Raw genomic sequence first — 24,037 nt, forward strand, 5'->3', positions numbered from 1 at the left:
GAGCAGCTGCGAGATTACACGATGCAGATGAGAGATTACGTTGATTCAGCAGATTGTCCTGTGCGTGTCTGAGAAAGATCCCAGCCGCGGAGTTAAGGCTCCCCATCCGCTGTGGTAAGCTGTGGTTGAAGTAGAGCAAATTAACTCCATACGAAATTAAAGGCACAAAAAAAAAGGGAAGTAAAAAACCCAAACAAACAAAGAAAAAAAAACAAAACACCACCCCAAAACCCCAAGGTTAAGAACATGCTTTATATGGACAAAATAAAAAAACATAAATATTTAAATTCAAGTTTTATCTGTTCTCCCCCATATACTGGGCTGCTGTGGGACTGGCAGCTGTCAGTTGTATTGGTAACTGATCAATATCACTGATCAATTGGTGTTGGCAGCAATCACTCAGTTACTGCTGCCCAGATGATGCTCAGTTTAAAAAATCAAAACCAGTATTATGAAGGCTAGTTACGTTAGGTGCCTGATGACCACCATGTCAAAGTAAATATCTAAACTCTTATGATACGTGCTTTTAATTATCTCAAAAATACTTACTGATACTGGTCTATTTTATTAAACATCCACGTGCTAAACTCTCTCCTTGTATGCCAGTTTGAAAAATGGATTTTTTGAGTTCTGATTTCTGGATCTGAGATTACTGACATCTGAGAGCTGTCATTCTGATGGACATGATACCTGCCCCTGAGATATGAAAAAAAAAAATTGATGATGCAAGGAGAACCTTTGAATTGTATTACATTTCAGCTGATTTCTTAGAGAGTTTAGGGATGAAACCTGGGAGTAAAAGTGCCAGAGAAGAAATCAGTAAACACACAGAATGAAGGAACAATGCTGTGGGTTGTTTTTTTTTTCCAAGCTTTATAATGTGTCTTTTTTAAGGCAAATGTCTTCTAAAATTTATTAATTTCCCCCCTTACATAAGCATTCACAAGCTCAAGACTGGAATTTCTATCTCAAAGCTACAAATATGTAGTATTCCCCTTTAAGTTTTCCCTTAAATTTACTGTAATGCCTTAAACGGTGATTTCAACATCATGACAACAGTTTTACCAGCTGTTTTAGTATATAACTAATCTTAGACATATTGCTGCAGGCATTCCTAAGATAAGAGGACTCAGTCATTTGTTGTCATTTCAGAAAACTGTAATGGAAAGAATTTTGAACAACTGTAGTCAAAAACCTCACCTGTCAATCACAAGCATGTTGAGACTTGTGAGCTATTTGGCATCTCCCTTCACTTCTTGTCTTTTGTTAGACCTCCTTGACCTTGTGGCTATCTCATCTTAAAAGAAACTTGGAGGAAATTTAAGCAACATATTGTACCTGTACAAATTTTTTGTAGTATCTCATCTTGAATCTCCATTTGTTTCAGGCAGTTTGATGGATTTTTTTCTGAAGCCCGATGATTTTCTGTGCTAAAATCAGTGATGAGCTTCATATGGTAAAGGTGTTAGAAGTTATCACCTAGATAAGAAAATAAACAGTCTCTTTTTAACGAGACTTCAATGCAGTTCCTGGCTCTTGGAGAAAATAAGAGGTGTAGACTACTAACTGCTCGGTAGATATCAAGGACATATCTCAGAAGGAAATTCATGTTTAATTAGCCCACTAAGCAGACAGTGCAATTTTTAAAATTTCTTTCCCCTTCATTGTTTTCACGACACAAATATTTGAGCTCAGTATTGAGGCAGAATGAGATTTTACCTCTTTTGGATTTTAAAAAAGAATACATAATGCAGAAAAATCCCATTCGTGAAGACAGCTGTAAGGTGCAACTTAATCTAAATGAACAAACAGTGTATATTTGAAATAGCCATGTGACTGAAATGATCTTCTTTAATTTCAGGGAAAGTTTGTGTAGAGATTAATTTTAAGAATGTTTGAATAGCAAAGAACCATAAAACAAAACCCAAATCATTATTCAGTGCTTTCTTTTTATCTGCCTGTGCTCATTAAGACTTCCAGTTATCATCTTTTGGGGATACTGCATCTCATGGATGCTTAGCATAGTTAGCCATTAAAAGTACACTAAAATAAGTGGCAATAAGGATTCTGTTTTAAATAGATGGGGATTAAAGCACACAGGTTCATTTAAAGACAAGTCTAATGAGTTCAAAACACTTGTTCCAGTCAGCCCCTGGTATGGTCAGATACTAGCACATATTTTTGCTAAAGAGCTGAACCCACTGCAGTTTTGGGTCAGTCCTCACTTTGCCCAAAAATCCAATAGCAGTTCCCCCCCCAAAAAAGAAAAAAAACCTGTATTCTTTCCCCTACTGTTTTAGTGCCCAAGAAGCATGAGGGTGTACAAATTTTCTTGTGTGGCTCACTTTTATCTGTGGTTTCTGTGCTACAGAATAGTAACCCAATATTTCCATCACGTTTGCAGGGCTCAGTGTGACACACACACGCACATACACTTCATGCTTCATTCAGCAAAGTGCCTGCATATGCTTTAAACTTAGTGATTTAGGATATGGTTAACTCTAAACATGTGCTTTAAATCCCTTCCTAAACCGAAACCCTTGTGAACAGATCCAGACTATGAAAATAAAGATGCACAGGACTTTCAAGTAATTGAAGAGGCTGAAATAGTATCAATATATAAAAATATACACAGGTGACCTAACTTTAATGTATAAACTGTAATCTTTCAAACGATGTACTCTTGTTATTAATATGAGTTTAGATGACAAAGATGGGGGGAAAAGGGTAGAACTGATTGCAGCTTTTTCATCAAGCTGGCACAGAGCAAAACAGGCTGTATTTTAAAATTCAGCAAAACAGAGCAAAACAGGCTGTATTTTAAAATTCAGATTAAAATATTCTAACTTGATACAGAAAGTAATCTTTCCTGAACTCCCAAGATAAATATGCATGCAAGATAAACCTTCGAGCAGTCGTAGAATTGGATTCTTATTTTCTGTGAGCGCAGGCTACAGCAGTATCTTAGAAGTAAGACACTGAGTTTGGAAAGTGTTAGGTAGATGCACAAATGATCTCTTGTGTTTCAAGTACCAGTTCAGTGCACAGATAGACGTAAGCAAGTTAGAATCAAGTTTAGGAATAATTTCTGCTATAGCCTTTCATTTCCTTTACAATATATCAGTTTACTTTTCTAATGAGGTAGAGTCCAACGTACTCTTTTTAGGACACCCATACATAGTTAAACTTCTGTTCAGAGCACAACAAACACCCCAGAGAAAAACATTTACATAAAAATACACAACTACCTTTATGATTTACTTTTTTGGTCTTTAAAAGAAACAACAAACCACAACCGTGAATGCTGTCAGCAACATCTCTTCTGAAAGTGATCTTTAGACCCAAATTGTGATACTTACTATCAGAACTTAAAGAACAAGAATTGTGCATACACACATACATCCTCTTGGATTGTTTAGGACGTATTTTCACCCCCTTCCTTCACCCATTTCCTTGAATATGCAGGCAACAAAAAATGAAAATAAACAATTAGCAGTCCCATAGCCTTCTTCAAACCCTCTTGTTCTCTGTGGTCATCTTATAAACAGATTTTAGTACCTGTAACAGTTAGTCCTAATCCAAACAGCTGATGAGGTGCACAGCACATCCATTTAACACACTGATGCAGTAGAAAACTCTCAGCTTCCTCCAAGGAATTTTCTGCTGGATCGTTGGATTTAAGCACCTCCTGAAAAGGTTCAACTTGCAGCAGTAGCAGTACCAGAGAGACAGTGAGCTGCAGACCGACAATAAGATGAAGGAGATGCGGGATCACCTTTTTGCAGTAGCAAAATCAACTTATTTTGTCTGTTCAAGGACCCATATCCTAATTAAATCTGGAAAAGGAACTAGTCTGAAATTCATGTTATATATCCTATTTATATTTTCTGTTATGAGAGCTATTGGATATTATACAATTTCTAGGGACGTCCTGAGAAAAGGGAAAGTAAATTTAAAAGGACTGCTTGCTCCAGTAAAATACAAATTTAAATCAGATTTTTGACTACTGCATATTGTATTTTTATGATGCAATTTATATACACTACATTATGTAAATGTTTTGAATTCAGCAATTGAATTGTAGTACTGGTAACCCTAGAAAAATATGCAAGCAGCTCTGTGAGCATAACGGGGTGTTCCCCTATGCTGTACTTGGCCTCCTTATGCATGTTTGTCTTTGTTGTAACCTCACCCACATTGCACTGTATGTAAATTTGAAGCCTTTTTAACAGCACAGACCACATTGTAAATTTGAAGCCTTTTTAACAGCACAGAGAGAATCCAGATCTTGGCTGCTAAAAATAACCATCTCTCCAGGATGATTTATTTCTTTCAAAACCAGGATTCTAGTTCTGAAGTGAACCGTGTTGGTGAATTTCTTTGTGCCACTCGCTGTGTTAATTGTACTTGGTTGTGTACACAAAGCAAGCAAAGTTGCGTACCTGTGAGACGGCCCAAGAGGGCAGCCTTTGGGTGGAGACCTTGCTGTTACAGGGACCTTGCTGTATCACAGGGAACTGCCATTTCACATTTTCTTGCATGGACAGGACTTAAAAGAGCTGGGGCAGCCATTTGAGGTCCCATGAAAAACAGAACTGTCTGCTCATACAGTAAGTACAAATGAGCTACGCTTTTTGAAATGGGCCTCTACAGAAAGTTGCCTTTCTGTACTAAAAGCTGAAGTACAGGCAATTATTTCTGGCAGAGTTGGTAATTTATTTTATTTGATCATTTAATGGGAAAAAATCTTTCTGCAATATAGGACAGTTTGCTTAAATATTTGCTTTATGTACACATTAAAGTATAATTAAGAAAAAAAGAGCAAACATTAAAAAATAAGATTTATCATGTTGGGCATATTCAGTAACCTGTTCAGTACAAGAAAATTTGACTATACCTTTCAAGAAAACAGAATATAGCCATGTCAGATGTTATAGAGTTGGCCTGTCTACAGAATAAGTTTCTTTTTAGTGATGTCAAGTGAAGATTGGTTTCTGTCCAGGCAGAGAGTTTCTATTCCATATATTAAGAATAATTGTACAAGTCTTGACCTTGCTGAGTTCTGATAAATTTATGACCTACGTTACTAATTTCACCTGACATCAAGACATGAGAAGCACCCAAGTGAAACACACACATTCTGAGAAACTCCAAATTGGGAAGCTCTTGTTTGTGAAATGCAAGAATTCCACCACCAAGGTCTCACCTGACTGAGTAATTATCAGTCTGAGGACTGGTTCAATTGTATGCACTGACTTTCAAGTTACAAATGTCAATTTAATTTGCTAGCCAGAAATAGGAACTTAGATTGCCTAAAAGCATCGGGTATTACAATTCTGAGTAAGCATGGCAGTTTGAAGAAAGTATTCATTGTTTAAACATGCTTTAGTGTGAATTTGGTTTTACTCTGTAGCACTGCCCTTAGGAGTTCACTGAACTTGACAGTACATTTGAATGTTTGCCATTAACTGTGAAGTAATGGAACTTACATCTAATATAACAGTATATTACTGTCAAACAATTGTCTTAGCAGCAACACTGAAAGACGCAGTCTAACAGCTATTTCTTCAGGGAAAAAAGTCACTGGGATTAAAAATGAGATGCTAAATTTACATGTTTGTCTTTAGGTGCCGTTTTAGAAGAATAGCCTCTGATCAAGAATAAGAATTGTTGTTGGAATAATATGCGAACAGGTAATTTCTTCCAATTCTTTACGTAGATATGTATACATATATAATTAGAATTCATTAGAATTGCATTGATTTTGACAGCTGCCATTGGGATTGTCACAACAGCTCCATAGGGCTGTCTTCACTTACTAGTCAGCAAACTGGAGTTCACCAGTCAGTGGTATAAATTCTCTTCAGGAGATGTTTGCTTTGATCAGTCCTAATATTTCACAGTTCGTGACTGATTAGCATATAGTCCAAAGTTGCTTATAAAGTGAGGAAACATGCATCAGCCCCATTATCTCCAGTCAACGTCTCCCACTCCTCCCCCTTCCCTTTTTCCTTTTAGCAGACTTCAGGATTAGACAGTCTGTAATATTTTAGCCTCTGGACCAGGCAAGACAGTGGAGTTAACACGGGCATTATCACGGCTGGTTTGGTTCTTTGGGGGTTAAGGTGGTGTTGAGCCTTTATTTGTTTTTCTTTTTAATAGATAGGACAGTCAGGTTACAAAAGTTTGAATGCAAACAGACAAGACAGTTTAGGGACAGGTTTTCATGCATGTCCTCAAAAAGAATAATTGAGAATTAGTGTATTTAGAGGCTGCTGTTACTTCTGCCAGTTTGAAGTATTTGCAGTCTAGAACTAGAAAGAACAATCTTCCTCTTCCCTTCTCCTCTCACCAAAACCTGACTTTTTTTTTTAAAAGTAACTTTTGTGTCCTACTTCTCATTATTTAATCTCTCACATAGAAGGGTATATCAAAATACACACACATATATATAGCATAGAACATACGTTGATAGAGTTTCTACAGCTGTATTAATTGAAAAGCTAAGCCTTTTGTATTTTTTTTTAATTGCCTATCATCACTTGACTTGTTAAACTTTTCGATCTTGATTATGGTAGTCTGAATGTAGTATACATTTGACTTTCAAAGCATACAATTTGCATTTTTAGATTAATATACTGTATTGACTTACCTCATGAAAAATCATAACATATTCACCGATGCAAATATAATTGGGTTTTGGCTTGTATTGAACCCCTTCTGATTCTCCAGTACACTCTTTTGCATCATTGACTTTCAATTTAAAGGGATAAACTGTTGCTTTCATACTTTCCTGTCTATAAATACAAAGCTATAGCTTTCACATTTCATCCAAACCACTGCATTTCAGTAAAGTAAGTAAATTTTTATATTGTAGCAAAACCTGCTACTACTAGTAATTAATAATATTTTTTTAGTGTTAGAGCATCTTGAATTTTCTTTTGTTCTCTTTCATAATTCTGTCATCTACTTGACATTGTATTACTCTGCTAATTTCAATACGTAGTGGTAATACATACAAAATATACAAAACAGAATTAATGAAAAGCACAATTGGATGGAAAATGGGAGCACCTGATCTACCTGGACATAGAAGGTTCTTCAAGTATCTTATTACTGGTAAAATTAAGGTTACCATTTTTCTCTTAGCACTGGAAAGAAGTCTAGCTCTAGAAAGAAATAGCCTATAGAGAAATTGTCTGTAATTACAATCAAAAAGGTTTTGAAGGCTTCCTAGGCACTTTTTGTTCTCTCTCTACACCCCTCTCACTTTTCTCTAATAGTCCTGTGGTATTTTGCCAGAACAGAAATGTCTAGTTGGGCTGCAGAGCTGGTCCTTAACACACAGATCACACCATAACAGTGAGAGAATCACTCTCCCAAATGTTCTGAGACCTGAATGACTTGAGGCATTTAGTTTTCTTCAGTACTTTACCACTATGCCAGCGTGAGACAGGCCTATTTCTGCATAAAGATGAAGAAAAGAAATCGAACCATGAGGCAGGATTTTAAGGAGGTTGACAAGTTCTCATTAATTCTCATGAGAATTTATTTGAAGGCTTTCCACGAGCTTGTGTAAAGGGATTTTTCTATGGGGCCTACCTTCTGTCACCTCACTTTTCCAGCTAGTAGAATTTCAACAACACTTAACTCCCTCAGATGCTTAATAGAGTTGAGAGCAGGTCAAAGTTGAGTTTTGCTTTTTCTCTCTTGATTCTTATAATTGTGTAGCTATCCTGATACACTGTTCATCTATTCAATACCCTCCCTTCATTTAAGGAAGGATGTAGCCTTCAATTTAATTGCACTGTCACAGAAGTTCCACTGTTATGTTTGAATAGATTAAAATAAAATAATTTATAGTTGTTTAAAAACCTTCCCCTTTTTTTTTTTCTGGTACCATCTTATTCCTATTGCAATTATACTGTTACCCATGCAAAATAATTTTAAAAGTCTTTTAGTAGTGAACTTGCAGTAAATGAATTGCCAGTAGACAAGCAGAGAAAGCTTTAGAGTTAAAACAAGGTAGGGCAGAACACACATTGCTGTTATGCCACATCCCCAGCCAATGCAGCAAAGTCAAACATGAACAACCTTTCCAGCCATACCTCCCCCCTCCTCCAGCTCCCCAGTTCTTCTGCACACACACGAAAAGGCCCAGTTACCATATGAATGCTAGCACTTTGATAACATGGAACTAAATTCCTGTTGAGCTCTGTAGTATAACTGCCATCCTCTTAAAACAATATAAGGACTTTACTTGGACTCACATGTCAATATGCCATCAGAGAAATGGAAGACTTTTCGTAAAGATGGGAGAGTGGAATCACTAGAGATGGTCTAGAGGGTGGCAGGATGCAGGATGTTTTTGTTGCACAGGGTCAGAAGTAGCCAAGCTTTTCTGCTACTCCTAGAAAAGTCAGGTTTATTTTATATAGAAAGTTGCAGAAGTTCCCTCTAGGATAGAAGGTCTTGTGGCCACACTTCCTCCTTTTTTTTTTTCTGCAGGAATAAAAGGGAACTGCAACACTCTTTCCTGAAGGACAAATAAGAAAGTGAGAATCTTGATTCCCCTTAAAAAACACTATATAGAAAATAGCTTCTATACATAAATAATGAGACAGCAGAATTCTTATTTTCAGAACTTCTGGGAAAAATAACAGCAAAAACAACACCTAAAGTGTGAGGTAACACATGATTCTCACGCTTGTGATGTCAGGAGACTGCTCTATTTTCCTTCTGATTGAGCTATTGTGGTTTCATAAGATTGAAAAAAAATATGTTTATCAATATATATGCATATATATAAAATGAGTTACTGATGCATTAAATGTATCATAAATATATGCAGTCCAACTTCCAAATTTAGACTGCTTTCAAAAAGAGTAAAAAGGTACAGTTAGATATTCTATTTAAGCATAGAACAGACAACTGCTGCCATGACTGCCAACTTCAGTATTCTGTATTTGAGGTTTCACTAGAATGCCTAATTGTGTTTTAAACCCTAACAATTCATAGAGTAAGCATATTGAGTTAGAAAAAAGCGTTTCTGAGTTCTGTGCAAATTATATTGTAAAAGGCAGTCTTCTACTTAAGTGATGCTTCATAGGCTAGCTCTTGCACCCCTTGTTAAAAACTGGGGTGGGAAAACTTGGTGGTGTCCAGCTGCGCTATAATTCAGCTCTTAATACTGCCTGAAGCAGTCTCAGAACATCCTGGTCCACACCTGAGACTATTCTGAGTTTACTAGCACTGACCCATTCTCTCACAGAAGCTAGTTTAGTTAAAGATGGTTTGTGCCACTGGGACAGGACAAACCAGACTTCATAGAGGTTATCATGAGAATCACTGTACTCAGTACGGACTGTGGTCATGAAAGGCAAATGAAGTAACAGAGAATTCAAAAGTTCTTCTCACCGCAAGAGAATTTTGCATTTATTCATATAATTTAGGTGCTTCACATCTGATATGGTGATAAATTTGTCATATTTTTGCATATTGTTACATGAAACAATTCTGCAAGACAGATCGTGTTCTATGTTGCTGGCCTGCAAGGCAAGACTGATACTTTATTTGTTCTTAGGGTGGTTTTGTTTGTGTGGGGTGGTTTGTTTTGGTGTGGGGTTTTTCTTCGGTTTTTTTTAAGCATGCCAGCCTTACTGCCCAAAAGTATAATTGAGGTCTCCTTTTATTGATAAAAATACAGAAGTCTGTTTTACTCTGTGTTTGTTTTCATCTTATTTTTAAGATCATGAAGAACTCTGTGGCACCAGTTATGGATCTTTTTGTCTAAATGGAGGGATTTGTTATATGATTCCTACTGTATCCAGTCCATTCTGCAGGTCAGTGAAACTAAGGTTATTGTGTTTAAGTACTGGACAGTAGCTGTCTAAAGACTCTTTCCTCATTTTACTTCTTTAAGAAATTACTGTTAAAATGGTATATAAATGAAAATACCTCTTACCTATGGCTGTTCCAAATTCAGTAATTCATGCTAAGATTACTTATCTAGCTTGCAGAGACATGACAATATGAGAAAAATGAATTTGTATACTTGTGCAACGGTACTCATTTACGTATGCCATATTTTCTCCCCTCATTATAACACAGAAAGGAACAAACCACCCTTTGTCTTATGCAGTATAGACTGCAGGAAAGGCATTCAGAAAGGCAATGTACATTCCCAGGTTTTCTTCCAGATGAATTATATTGCAAAGATTCTTATAACATAAAATGGCCTGACCTGAACAAAATGAGGAGGCACAAAAAGGAATATAATCGTTTAAGGGGAAAAAAGAATGTAATTCAAGTGACAGCCAAAGACTACTTGATAAAGAAACATCAAGGCAGCAAACAGAGATAGTTCTTACACCATTCATTTATGGGACTGTTTTTCTTTTCAAAGCCCATGTTGCACACTGGAAAAGAAGCATTTCCTAATTTTGCACGTGGATGTGTTTCCTGCATAAATACAGCCCTATCCTTTTATTTTCTCATTTACCAAGACATAAGAAGATGCTAAATTAAATTCTAATTTTTCACGGTTCTGCATTTACTAATTCTGAGTTATCATTCATCAAAATAAATTACAGTTAATTTAATGGGCTTAGTTAACATAATAATAGGTGTTCAGACACCTATTACATACACTTAAGGATATTACCTTTTTTCCTTCCATGGCAACTTCTGCTCCCTCTTCAATCTTGAGGTACAACTAATGATAACTTGATGAAACAGTTGAAGAAGGAAACAAAATCTCTTCTAAGATGCCTCATTAAAGTATTTTTTTCTTTTGTTTGGGACAGTTCAAACATTTAAACATTTAAACTCATCTAGTAGATGAGAAGAGGCAATGTTGTGGTAAATGCTTATTGTCCCATGTCATACAATGAATCGGATCCAGAAGCGAGGATAAAGCTTGGAAATGCTGGATGATGATAATCATTTACTCTAACTGCTAAGCCTTGCAAGCTTATGCAATGTAAAATAAATACTATACACACAAAAAGTGAAACACATTGAAATACACATTGGTTTTTTTTTCTGGAAGGGATCCCATATTATTGATATTAAAATACTTAAATGAAAATGGAATGGATAGACTAAACAGCATCAGTTACACAATTTCAAAGCACCCTCTCAACTATTGCTAGACTGTGTGATGAGGAAGGTATATTTGATGCAATAAATGTAAACATGAAGTAACAAATATTCAGAACAGGAATATTCAGGAGCACAAGCTAGTCAGCATTGATAATTTCCACTTTAAAAGGCTCCAAATGAAGTCATTTGTAATTCAGGTACTAGAGGATTTTATAATCTGCTGAAGCAGAAAAGTAACATCTTAAGAGCATTTCTGTTATACTCAGGCAATCTTATTGCATTTATCAAGTATTTTTCTTCTGTATCTAGTGGTTGATTATGAAGTTATATGGGTTTAAATAGAAGCATTCTATTTAAGCATGTCCTCATTCTAAGCATGTTCCTTAATCAGTCAGAGAAGGCTAATTATAGATGAGAAAGGTTTTGTTTACACACAGATATCTCAGTAATCAGCAGTGATGTGAATAGAAACAACAGAAAAAACACATCACTGTTCAGCAGAATCCAGAAAAATATTTGGTGCTTTGGAACTTCAAGACTGGCATCATCACACAGTTGCGCAAAGGTTTTTTTTGATGCATGTTTCTGCCAAATCCCACCTAAAGCTTCCAAGGGTTCTCAGATCCATCTCCCACCAACAGAAAACTTGAATCAGTTTTAGAATCAAAGGCTGAATGATCATTACTACAGCATTGATTCAGAGGGGGAAATGGAACAAGAACAAACTGTAAAAATACCTTAAAACACATTTGCCTTGACATGCTACTTATTTACACAAATGTGTTGTGCTAAACATCGTTAGTCCAGATTACCTAATGCAACATCATTGGAAGTAATTTCACAATGTGTCTAGGAAAATTGCATCATTCTTTAGAAACGCGTATTTTGTAGCATGGTAACAAAGTAAAAGCCGCTGTTTACTTTTGGAATTTCAGTTATTTTGACCATTCAGAAATGGATATATACACACAAGGTAGAGATTTAATAGAAACAAAACATTAGTTGGCCCCACTCCCCTATGCAACATTAGCAGATTTTAAATACAGCTGACATGTTAGAACATGAAGTTGCTCAGCTGCCATCTTCCCTCATTCCTTTCCTAACAATGAGTTAATGTTCTCAGCAGCAAAAGACGCACCTGTCACCATAAGCAAGATGAGCTTCAAACCCAGGAATGCTCATGTACTAAATAAACATGCAGCAGAATGGAAAAGCAGCTGCCTCAGGTGTATCATAAAACACGAGGCTGAAAGCTGTTTGCCTCAGCACCTGATGTGCAGCTGTCCCATAATCATTAATTAATGCAGTGCAGAATTAAGATGATGTTGTCTGAGTGGAAGCTCTGGTATTTCCATTTTGTCTTACACATAGCAGATTTCTGAGAGCCTTCTTTCTGTATTTCAGACAAAATACAGATGGTATAAGAGCACACAAACACAGCTCCTCTGCTTCCAAGGGCAGTTCACACATAAATGAATAGTCACACTCTCTTTTTGAGGAAGGGATCACGTTCTGCAGAAGGCAATGCCTTCAGGCTAAGTACTCTAAGCCTAAGAAACCTCCACCCTGAAATTTCTGTGTATGGGTATCTCCACTTTCCCCTTCCCTTTGCTTCTACTCTAATCCAATCTCTCCTCCACCTTTTCTATCCTAATCCAAGAAATCCCACGCAAATTCCTTCTATCACTTTCTCTATATGCCATCCTTGTCTGGCCCTTTTTCTGAGATGGGTCCTTCATTCTTTTTTTCAAATGTCCTCATGAGTTAATATACTCACTGTGCTGTAAGCCTTCAGAATATACACACTGCAAGTTGCCAGTTAAGGGCTTCCCACTCATCTGGGCTTTTCTTCTTTCTCTGCCTCCAAAGCTATACTTTCCATACCCCAGGCTCTTCTGAAAACAAAGCACCCAATTAGTATTTTTCAATTCTGCTTTTAGCTTGAAAGGTAAGAACAAAACTTAGAATACAGACCAAAAGGACAGCAAAAAAAGAAGTCAATAATTAAGGCTTATTTTTGATGGGACATAAAATATAAAATGCAACATTATCATATGTGTTTGAAAAGTATTAGTGATCAGAACAATACCATTGCCAGATATGGTAAATCTTGCCACATAAACACATAGCTAGGGGAGTTCTAGGGGAAAATAACCCATTCTTTCAACTTCTCTGAAGTAGTAGCATGAGTTTCATTTTACTTTTTAGGTATATGAGTACAGCTTCAGAGTAACAGTTTTGAAACTCCTCTGAACACAAAACTTTTAAAAAAGCTGCTCGAGGCTTCCAGTTAACTTTGCCATTGCTTATTCGCTTTGGCTTTAAATTCTTTTTCATACTTACCAATTGCCCTCACAGTGTATGGACTTTTAGGAGCCTACTACAAATTAAAGGCTGTGGTGATTTTGAAGCTATCAGCCATGTAATCTGAATTGCGTTGACAAACAGATAACTTTCAGCTGTCTTTTCTGCTTAGAGCTTTCTATTTACATGCAAGTAATTTTTATACCAAGAAGCATACAGGTTTTTCCTGACTACTGTAGTATAATACTAAGCAATAGGAGTCTGTGTGCATATTTGACTCAAATCCTACTTCTGTTTTAAAATCTGTCAGATATTTGCTTACAACGCCCACCTTCGAGTCTGGAAGAGAAAGAAACCTTACCTTCTTACCTGAATAAGACAGGCAGGAGACACTTGCAGAGTCTCATGAACTGCATCTGCAAAGGAGACAGCAGAAACGCCCTGTGTTACTGGAGGGCTGTTATGCTGCTGTTTTAGTTACCGATCGGATTGAAAAGGATCGATACAATTGTGGTCACCTCCTGACATCTTATCCAATACAGCCTATTTCCTTCCACCTTGTATTGATGCTGATACTGGTAGTTTTGATTAATATCCTATGCTGAGAGATTCTGTGGGTTTCTTTACCCACATGTTAACCCATATGTTACTGTTTTGTCTCCAGCATAGCTCCTCTAGTAAGTTTATATACAACAGTTGAGGCTGGTTTATCTCATCTGACAAGAGGTGTGGGCGTGTGTGCACGCGTGTGCAGGCATCTAGGAAAGCAGAAATCTGGATGTGATATGAAAATGGGAGATTCTAGTCTCACAGCTTTTTCTCAAACATTTGAAGGCTGTTTTCTTTCAACTCTGATTGAATTGGAAATCCTCATTTCTTAGAGGAAGAAAGACCTTTTTTCCCATTTTAAAAATCAATTTTGGAATGCTACATCCTAGGACTGTTTAAAGCCAACAGGCAGCATGTGCTGAAACAGCAGGCTAAGAGCATGCAGGTGATATGCATCAGCAACACCTGGACTAGTAACAGCAAGATTTAATTAATGTAACTCCCTCTATCTACAGCCTAGAAGCAGGCTTCTCTGTCTTCTGCACTCATTCAGTCAAGTGCAGAAGCACAGCTGCCTGCCATATTAACAACTGCAAGTGTGTCACGCTTAACTTGTGCTCTCCTTTCAGGCATCCATTACAAGTAGATAAACTGTGAGTTGCCACTGACTTCTAAGGCTGTGTATAATAAGAGTGACCACCTCTAGGAGACACTAAATAGATACCATCAGTCTGGATTATGTTCATAGTCCACATGCTTGTTAGAGACTGCTTTACAGTCTTGTCTGTGGTCACTGTATGTAACTCCAGTGGAATTATTAGAGCAATGCAACAGGAAAAGCAAATCTTCTGAGTTCCACTGTTAATTACTGAAGTCTGCTTAGTTTCTGTCTCACCAATTCTAGGAAAGGACATACAGCAGAAGCCTTTCTCTCTCTTGGCTGTCTTAAAGCATTTCAGTTGCTTCTATATTTAACTTAGTCCTTCACCTGTTTGTAAATCAGCACTGATGACTTCATGAAAGCTTGTGCAAGCCAATATTTGAACATTTGGATTTTCAGAAATGCCTTAACTGTAGCAGAGCCTGGTGGCAGGGTCACGTTAGCTATAATTTTGATTATTTAAATGTAACCAGAAGATATATCATATCAATTTTCCTGTTTCTATGAAAACCTCCATAATTTTTAGGTTATATGACAGTATTTTCTACATCACAACAGTTATCTAATCCTAGCCTTTTACCTAATCCTATACACAACTCTCTTCAGTGCTAGAGGGACTGTCTTTTCTTTCTCCTGCTTCATTCTTCTCTTTAGGCTACTGACTTACTCCCGTTACACTCAGTCTTTAGAACTTTTCGATGAGCCTTAGTTTGATGCCAAAACCTATTTATTTTTTCTTCCTGTATCATTTTAGCCTTGCATTATTCTCTAGTTTTCATTGGTATTCAAGAATACTTCTATGAATTTTATATTCCATTTTCTATCCCTGTTATTCTATTCAGCTCTCCAAAGCATTTCTCTCTCACTTGCTAGAGAACAATGCCCCACTCAAACTACACTTCTATTCTTAAAGTATTCTACAGTATTTCAGAAATAGGCCACTGAAATGCCACTGTACTTAGAGTAAATATCTGGAACATTATCTCAAGCAATCAGAGCAGTCTGCCTACCCTTCCTTCTCCCAGCAGTCAAACACAGTCACTTTGAAAAGTCTCACATTGCCCTTAGTAAATGGTGGCTCTTTGCTCAGGTGCACATCTTTAATATATTATGATAATTGACACTTTTTCCTAGTGTCTAAATCTTGCACTTCATTTCCAAAAGCAAAGAATTAAAAGAAATGGTAGTAATTCCTTGTGCAACAGTTTAGACAAGTATTCCTGAAGGAGTGGTCCATAATCTACAGACAGGGGTGCTGGGAGTCCCATCAAGCATGCACGGTGGTGTGCTCACCGTGATCCATTTGTCTCTTGTCCCATTTAGATATGCCAGACATCTTGCTTTCTTGGCACTTCCTCCCCACTCTGCTTTCTTATCCCTCATCTGAAATTATACCTCGCAGCTGCCAATGGCAGTTGAGAACTTCAAGTATGTTACCAAGTTCAGCCCATTTTTCTCAGCTGGAGCCTGAAATTGCTTATGTCACAGATTATTATGACTTCAGTGCCAGAAATAGCAAGAAGGAGCAAGATCTTTAGTAATACAAATAGAGAGAAGCAAATTTGCATATATAAAAGCTACATGCAGAATGTAGTTATTGAATGAAGTGCTTTCCATTTTCTGTAATGCAATAAATTCCTTAAGAAAACTTAGCAGAGTAAGTGCAAAATACAAGACAAATGAAGATTAGTTTAGCTTCAACCTATCTGGTTTTGACTCAATATGAATTACTAAGCCATTCATTTTATTTATTTTTAATAAAATATCATACCGTTTTACTGTGGTAAAACACCATGTTCATTTCAAGTCTTTCTTCAGAAGTTTTCGGAAGCTCAATACATAAAATAAGCATAGTAGAGAGACTTTTGGCTAGGTCTCTCCAAAAGAGGGTCATTCACCAAGCATGTAACATGTTCTGGTATGAATTATTACACTGCATAAATTACTTTTGGAATTTAAGATGTACTGTGTCTCAATGGACCCCCGTTTCCTTGATCTATTTAGCTGAGGGTACTAGCTCTTCAACAAGCAAGCTAGAAAGTTACATGAAAGGGGGAACAGAAAGCTGTGTGAGAACCAGTGGGATGACACAGGTAACCCTGAAGAGGTGGATTTAATTAATTAAATCTGCCAGTGGAGGAGACAGATTTAACTGTGAAGTACACCATTATGAAGTATATTGCTAATCCAGTGAATGTATTATGAAAGATATGGTTTGATGCATGACAGCATTATGGATCAGAACATAAACTCAATGCCCAGGATGCCCAATTCCCTTTGTTCCAAAAATAAGAGGTTAGTGGAAATTCCATAAGGAAACTTGCTGTGAAGCAAATATAAACCTTGAATTACGTCATAACAAGTTTTGTCCCCACTTAAGACCAAAAAAAGCCTTTGTGCTTTTCATATTAGATGACAAGTTACCATCTAATCTGAATAAAACTTGGTTTCCCAGGTGTATTGAGAATTACACAGGAGCCCGCTGTGAGGAAGTATTGCTGCCCAGCATCAAGTCCCAAACAAAAGGTGACCTGTTTGCAGTTTTATTGGCTTCACTTCTTCTTCTAGGAGTTCTTGTAATTGGAGCATTCTACTTCCTTTGCAGGTAAAAGTGCTTCAGAGTGCTGAAGCTATTTAATCAAGTAGAAATTTCTTCTGGTAATCATGTACTAATTATTTGAATGTAAAAGTATGTAATGAATTATCCATAAGGTTTGTATGGTTATTCAGCATAATTAATGTGGATGTCTTAACTTGTTCCTTGTAATATTTTACTCAGTGTCTTTTCTAAGCTGTTACTTACAGTTGCTTTGTCAAAAAAGCCATGTAGTACACCCATTTCTGAGAGATTTTACAGTCTACCCAGAGTTAATACTAACATTTTAAAACATTACTCAACCCTTATGTTGTCTAAAGGCTGAGAAGCAGAAGCAAATTACCAAAGCACTTAGGGATCAGAAACCATTCCACTGCATTGAAGTAGCAGCCAAACCAACTGGTGCCATTAGCTCTCAATTCCTTTACAGTTCCTCATTTAAAAAGGAAAACTAAGGAAATAATCAAATTCAAAAATAATTCCAGGTAGATTTTTACTAACTAACTAACATTTAGAACAAATCCGAGGGCTAACTCACTTATCCAGGATCATCCACGTTTGAGTAGCATGAAAACGTCAGTGCTAGACAGCAAGTGAGGCAGCTTTGGTTTTACTAGCATTTTAGGCATATTAGGACTTCGAATGAAAACACGTAAGCAGTTACTGGGGATTAATCCAAGTCAACTATTTGATGCTGTACATGCATCAGTACACTTATACCAAACCCAAACAAACTTATTGTCTTCCCTTATTCTCTGCATTTATGTACAGAAGTCAAACTCCTGTGTCCCCTCTTGTTTTTATAATACAGCACCTTTTGTCAGAGCTTCTTTTGTCATATACTGTTAATATGTATTTATGCCTTTATGAAGCAGCTTACAAGCCCCTGTAATTCTTAGCCATCACAGACTTGCAGCCTCTTCCTGTTACTCCTGTGCTGCATTTCTCCTTGGTTATGATAACCTAAGGTTCTTGCAATTCTGCTCTTTGCTCTCCCATAATCACATTGCCAAATCAGCCTCCCTGATCAGTGCCTTTCAATGAGCGACCTTTGGAATAGCTGGTCTAGCTTTACCTCAGCTGCTGTCATGGAAACCCACTGAAAGCCAGTTTTTCCCATAGCTGAATATATTTAGAAGAGATAGAGCAGCATTTGATAAACAGAGTTTGTATCAAAAAACACTTGTTGTAGAGGATACTCCTTTAGCAATTTTAGTTAAATTAATCCTGTCTTAGTGGCAGAATGCTACGGCAGTTGTTAGCTAAAGAACATTTTCAGATTACTATAAAGTTATTAGAAAAGAATACAGCTTTAACTAACCAAAGAAAAAAATCATTCAAGTCTCATAGAGGTACAGAGAGTGTATCTTTAGAAGTAAAGCTTGTCTCTGAGCTTCAGAGAGGAGAGAATCTCTTAAAAGATCCCTTTCCTATTGTGTACGGTAAAATTAGGGGAAATCTGGAGACACAATCTACTGAGCTTTACTGTCAGAGAGCCTTGCATTGCAAAGTACAGAAGATTAGAAGAATCATAGAATCATAGAATGGTTTGGGTTGGAAGGGACCTAAAAGATCATCTAGTTCTAACCCCCGAATAATAACAGCAATTACGGGTCTGTGCATGTCTCTTATTAGATAGTTGGAAGATGAACCTCAACTACTCTATTTCTTTATAGGAAATGAATTTACTCAAGCTTTACTTAACTGGCAGAACAAGGAGTAGGGCCTCTTTATTAGCAAAATACCAACGGCAGCAACTCAGTCTTAACGTAGTTGCCCTTGAACCTATCTTACACACAAGAGTAGCTTGGGAAATCTCATAAAATCATTATCAACTTCTTTAATATAAAGAAAAGAACACAACTGTCTAAAATTTTTTTGTCTTACCTTTACACTTTGGAGGCTGATGTAGCACAATCATCTTCTACTAGAGAACTCATCTATAAAAGAAACACTTTACTTCTAACAGTCCTTATCTCTTGACTGAAGTGACCAACGTACAAGAGGAGTCTCAAGTGGATACTTTAATCTACTCTCCTCTTTTCAGCTATATAAACAAGAATTATTGCTAAGAGCTGTCATTAATATAATTTTCTTTTCCCCCAAACTTGATCTACCACCTCTGTCATAACATTCTGGAAGAGGGTGGAACTGGGGCTCAGAACTGTTAGCTGAGAGTTGCACCAGCTTTGATTTGTCCTCTTGATAGACTATATTGAATTTAAAATGTTAACAGAAACATTGTGCTATCAAGTTTCCACTATTACACTTTATTAACAAATACATTTGACCCAGAATAAGAAAGCAGAGAGTTTTTTCCCCCATATTGTGTGAGAGTACAGATTTCTCTGGCTCTTTCAGCCCAGGATTCTAGTGCAGTTTTAGTATAGAGTAATGCAATCTGGAGAAATGCAGAAGAGGAAATATTAATTGCAATTTAGGATACAGAAATTGAATTCCTAAAATTATTCATCAAATCTTTTAGAATTTAGGAAATCAGTGCTCTGTTACCTTGTTCCTGTCATCCCTTGTACCCCACTTCCTTTCCAAGTTTTCTTCCTCTCAGGCTGCTTGGGGAAGATTTCAGGACCAGGCATATGCAAGTGCATTTAAAGCTCCCTACAAACAAATCCATTCAGCATACAAGGGTGGAGAGAAGGGATTTCATTGCTCTGCTTATAAAACCAGATCATAAGTAATGGTGAAAGTAACCCATAAAAGAAAAGGACTGCATAGGAAAAGCTCTGGGTGAACAGTGCAAAATAATTCTCCCTTTATATTTAGCTGAATCATCACATTTTTATCAGCCGAGGATTTATTTTTTCCAATCTGGCAACAATCTGCTGTTAAGCTGATTTCATGCTGTATTTGATTATGCACTAGGGTTCATCAACATGGTCTGGGAAAGCAAACCTACAAGGAGGAGGAGGAGGAGAGAGAATCAAAGATAATGAAAAAACAAACAGTATTTGAAATGGCTAGAGAGTGATAATGATGAAAAGTAGACGAAAATAGAGGAAAGGAACTGAAGAGCTGAGTGAAAGGAACAGCAGAGAACAGAGGGAGGGAAAAGTGGTCAAGGACTGGTGATGAAAAACAGCAGTTTAGAACTAGCAAAGATAAACAGTACTCCAGGGTTAAACCTCCCACTGTTACCAGAACCTGCAGAACAAAAGGCTACCGTATGTTGATAGAATATAACTATTTAGGTAGTAAAGGGAATAGCTTTAATTTACTTTTTGAAAAAATGATGAGGAATGTTGTTGCAAAGAAAAGACTATGCTTTTATGTGTCCTCAAAGATGAGTATTGTAAAATAGTTTTATATCATGTTATAGGAATTCATAAGAACAGGACTGTCCACACCCAAAAATAATGAGAAAACCAGTTCAGTACATTAACTTCCTTTTATCAAGTTTTCTCAAGGAATGTGTTGTTTCATAGGCAATAACCATCGCTCCTCTGCTAAAGGGGAAATCCTGGTTGTTAAAGGGCATGCTCAGTTCTGTTTGCTACATTCCTGTAAAAGCTCAGCACATAAAACTATTGCTATTTCTAACTATTTGGATTCACTAGAAGATACGGCATCATGCCAACAACCATATTTTAGCAAAGAGAGTAAAATATTTACATTATGAATGTAAAACTTACCTATATGTGTATATATTTATAAAATCAGAGCTGGTTTTATGAAAGTGATTTGCTATTTGACAGTGAAAAAATGTCTTGGATTTGATTAGGCTTCTGTGTGGCTTCAGGCTCAGGAGCTGCAGAACGTGTTAGCAGAGCAGCGCATGAAGGTAGAGCAAATCCAGATCTAGCCACTCTCTATCTCTAAACAAACACACACACACCCCCAGGCAACAAATGGTAGGTAAAGCCTATTGTTTTGACCTGGGGAAAACAGGAAAGTATGCAAAAATCCTTGCTGTTACATTGTTACTGAGGTACCAAATGGCATATTTTGCTACAAGCAATTCACCTGTCAGCACAGGTCCATCTGGCTGCCTTTTTCCAGAAACATATTGTACCAGGGTTACTGGAAAAGGAATAAGAAAGGTAGCTGATTACTGTAGATGCCACACAAGCCAGCTTTTATTTAAAAACAATGTAGAGGCCTGAATGCCACACAGAGAGCTTAGAAGAACAGAGAAAACCCTAGTGAAAACTAAAATAAGTGTGCAATTTATTTATATATTTTATTTCTTTATACTTTTTTTTTTAAGTCCGTGTTGAAATGCCAAATTACCTGTAAGAGAAGTGTATGTTGATGAACAGGAACTCGGCCAGCCAAAACAACAGGGTCTAGGAATAAAGCCATGTAAGCTGTCCAAGACAACAGACTTTGTGGAGGAGTCAGATCACCACAGGACACAAACTGGACAGAAAGGAGAATAGCTCATGGCTCTTCTCAAGAGACAGCAAGAGATAAGCTCTATTTAAAAATCTGTTTCTCCTCAAGAAAGTGTGGAAAATATCACATTATTGAAATTTAACTTACTAATGCTAAGAGAGTTAATGATAAATTAAGTAATTTTGTGGTATCTACTAATTGCTTAAATAAAGGCCTAAGAAATCAGACAAACAGAACATTAACTTCAGGAGAGAAGCCATGTAGTTCTGCGTGCTGTTTCTGCCTCTGATGTCTATTCTCCCTCAAATACATGCTTCTCAAAAACGTTTAGTATTCATTAGAAAGTAATTGCAGAAGATCCATTTAACTTTTTTTCAGTGAAAGCACCATTCAATTAATTCGTCTCTTCCCTGATAATTTTTTTTCACTCAGTGTGTTTTTGTGTTTTGTTTTTTTTTCCCTCCCTGTTGCCTCTTTGTTTCTTCTGGTCAGGAAAGCTTCCATCCCAAGGACGAGTTCTTCAGAGTGTGGTGCCAACCTGGTTGAGACTACAACCAGCAATGGCTGCAACAGTGAGTACATTTAAAGTTAAATGCCACTCCGTAAGGCAGACAGGGGAGGAAGCTTTCTATAATTAACAGCATGTGTTTTGTTTATTTTTCAGAAATAATAACTGAGTAAAGCATTAGAGTGGAACAATGGTGGGAAAACATCATGCAGAGGAACCCTAAGAATACAGCAGTGATAGAGGCTGATGTGGTAAGGAAGATGAGAGAAGAAGGTAGACTGAAATAGGAAGCTTGCTTGTGTTGGAGAAGACTGCAACTAAGACATAGATAAACAGTTGCACTTATTAGAGCTTCTATGTGTTTTTAAAGGTATATCAAATTATACCAAAATCACTACAATTTATGTTTGAATTTTGTGAGATTTTTTCATGACAAGTTACTGTTTTCAGTAATGCATGGGTAGAAGCATGAGATAATTTTGGTTTTTACTGCATGGGAACTATGAAATAATCTTTTTCACTTCACACAGAATCTCAGATAATCATAGGGGCTTTAGCATGAGGTAATAGTTTGAATTTTTCTTAGAATTGTCCTTTTCACAGGATCACCACAAAGGAGTTGAGGACTGTATTGATTCAATAGTTTCAAAATTTATACCTGTGATGCACGTCCAGAATTTGGCTTGTTTCAGATACACTTACCAGATGTAGGGAAAAAAGTACCTTTCTCTAGCCAATACCAATTGTTTTTTTTTTAATGTAAGACAACATGAGGATAAAGTATCACTGCTAGTGTACTGCTCAGCTTCCTGGCACAAGATTTCAATTCAAATTAAAAGAGAAGAGATTGGTAATGGTTAAAAGAAGTTTACTAGGCAGAGTATTTACCCTTTGTTTGGTATATGTCCCTAATATTAAGCAAGACACCTTCCTTGATGGTTTTATTTTTGTCTTGCTGCCTTCTGAAAATCTCACTACTGAGGGAGATTTAAACCTTACCTTAAATTTTCCAGTTGATATTTCAGATACTAGAAGTCAGGAATTTTATTCATCAGGTCCATTCCTGACACAAAATAGTATCCAGCCAGGTGTCTCGGCTGAAAAAGTGCTGCTCTCTCTAAAAATTTATTTGTTTTATGCCCATTTGTTGATCACACCAGTATATTATTTATCATTTTCTGGTTCCTCACAGGATTCTCTTCCTCAAACAAATAGAGGCCAAATGACATGGTCTGTCTCTCTTTCTGCCTTGACAACACAACCAGACTGTCTTGTTAGTCAGAGGCATAGAAAACGTGAACTGAACAATTTTCTTTTCAACTCATTTCTAGCACTGGAGGTTGAAACCAGCAAAAATCAGATATGTTTCCATCACGGCACATTACCTAGCAGCTCTTCATATGGGATTTATAAGGTTGTACTGAAGAGAAAATTAATTGAGAAAAGTTCAGGAATTGAAAGGGGAGAAAATGCAGCACGCAGATTTCTTATCTCTGAAATAAAATATTTTGAGGTGTATAAAAATGTAGGTGCAAAGAAAATGTTGAATAAGCTTCTATTCCTAGGATGTCTACTACATGCTCTAGTGTTAGAAAAAATAGCATGTATTTTACATCAGTGTAGAAAAATTTCCAGCAAGATAGAGAAGAAAAGGCATGCTGTTACAATGTATAAGGTAAGAAGTCAAAGAGAAAAACATATTATAATAGCTACTAGGAAACAAACCAGAAAAATGCATTACCTTCTGAGGACTCACATCAGAGAAGTTACAGTTGAAGTTAACACTCAGCATCTGAAGGGAGAATCTGAGGCCACCAAATCAAGTAGAGGATCTGATCCAGAGAAGCTCTCGATCAAGTTATATGAAGCACTAAAAGATCACCTTCTCCTCACATTAACTGACTTTTTATGTTATTTTCTGGACTTCAAACCTTTAGCAGATACTCTGAAGGAAGCTGGTAAT

At 36.8% G+C, this 24,037-nt stretch overlaps 1 protein-coding gene across 3 annotated transcripts; it reads left to right on the plus strand.

Moving 5' to 3' along the window:
• NRG4 (neuregulin 4) lies at nucleotides 1-23,358 on the plus strand. Of its 3 annotated transcripts, XR_001412349.1 has the most exons (7): nucleotides 1-114; nucleotides 5,628-5,693; nucleotides 9,749-9,842; nucleotides 17,073-17,222; nucleotides 22,059-22,138; nucleotides 22,231-22,325; nucleotides 23,267-23,358. XR_001412349.1 is itself a non-coding variant. In XM_014944611.1 (6 exons), exons 2-6 carry the CDS (start codon nucleotides 5,684-5,686, stop codon nucleotides 22,245-22,247), a joined length of 351 nt encoding a protein of 116 aa, XP_014800097.1. In that variant the 5' UTR covers nucleotides 1-114; nucleotides 5,628-5,683; the 3' UTR covers nucleotides 22,248-22,370. The 3 variants fall into 3 exon arrangements, 2 of the variants coding, with proteins under 2 accessions (XP_014800097.1, XP_014800098.1); XM_014944611.1 differs by lacking the exon at nucleotides 23,267-23,358 and having other exon boundaries at nucleotides 22,231-22,370; XM_014944612.1 differs by lacking the exons at nucleotides 1-114; nucleotides 23,267-23,358 and adding an exon at nucleotides 4,483-4,610 and having other exon boundaries at nucleotides 22,231-22,370.
• The last annotated feature ends 679 nt before the right edge of the window (nucleotides 23,359-24,037 follow it).

Source organism: Calidris pugnax, unplaced genomic scaffold (genome assembly GCF_001431845.1).
Source record: "Calidris pugnax isolate Ruff unplaced genomic scaffold, ASM143184v1 scaffold70, whole genome shotgun sequence".
In the NCBI taxonomy this organism is placed as follows: domain Eukaryota; kingdom Metazoa; phylum Chordata; class Aves; order Charadriiformes; family Scolopacidae; genus Calidris; species Calidris pugnax.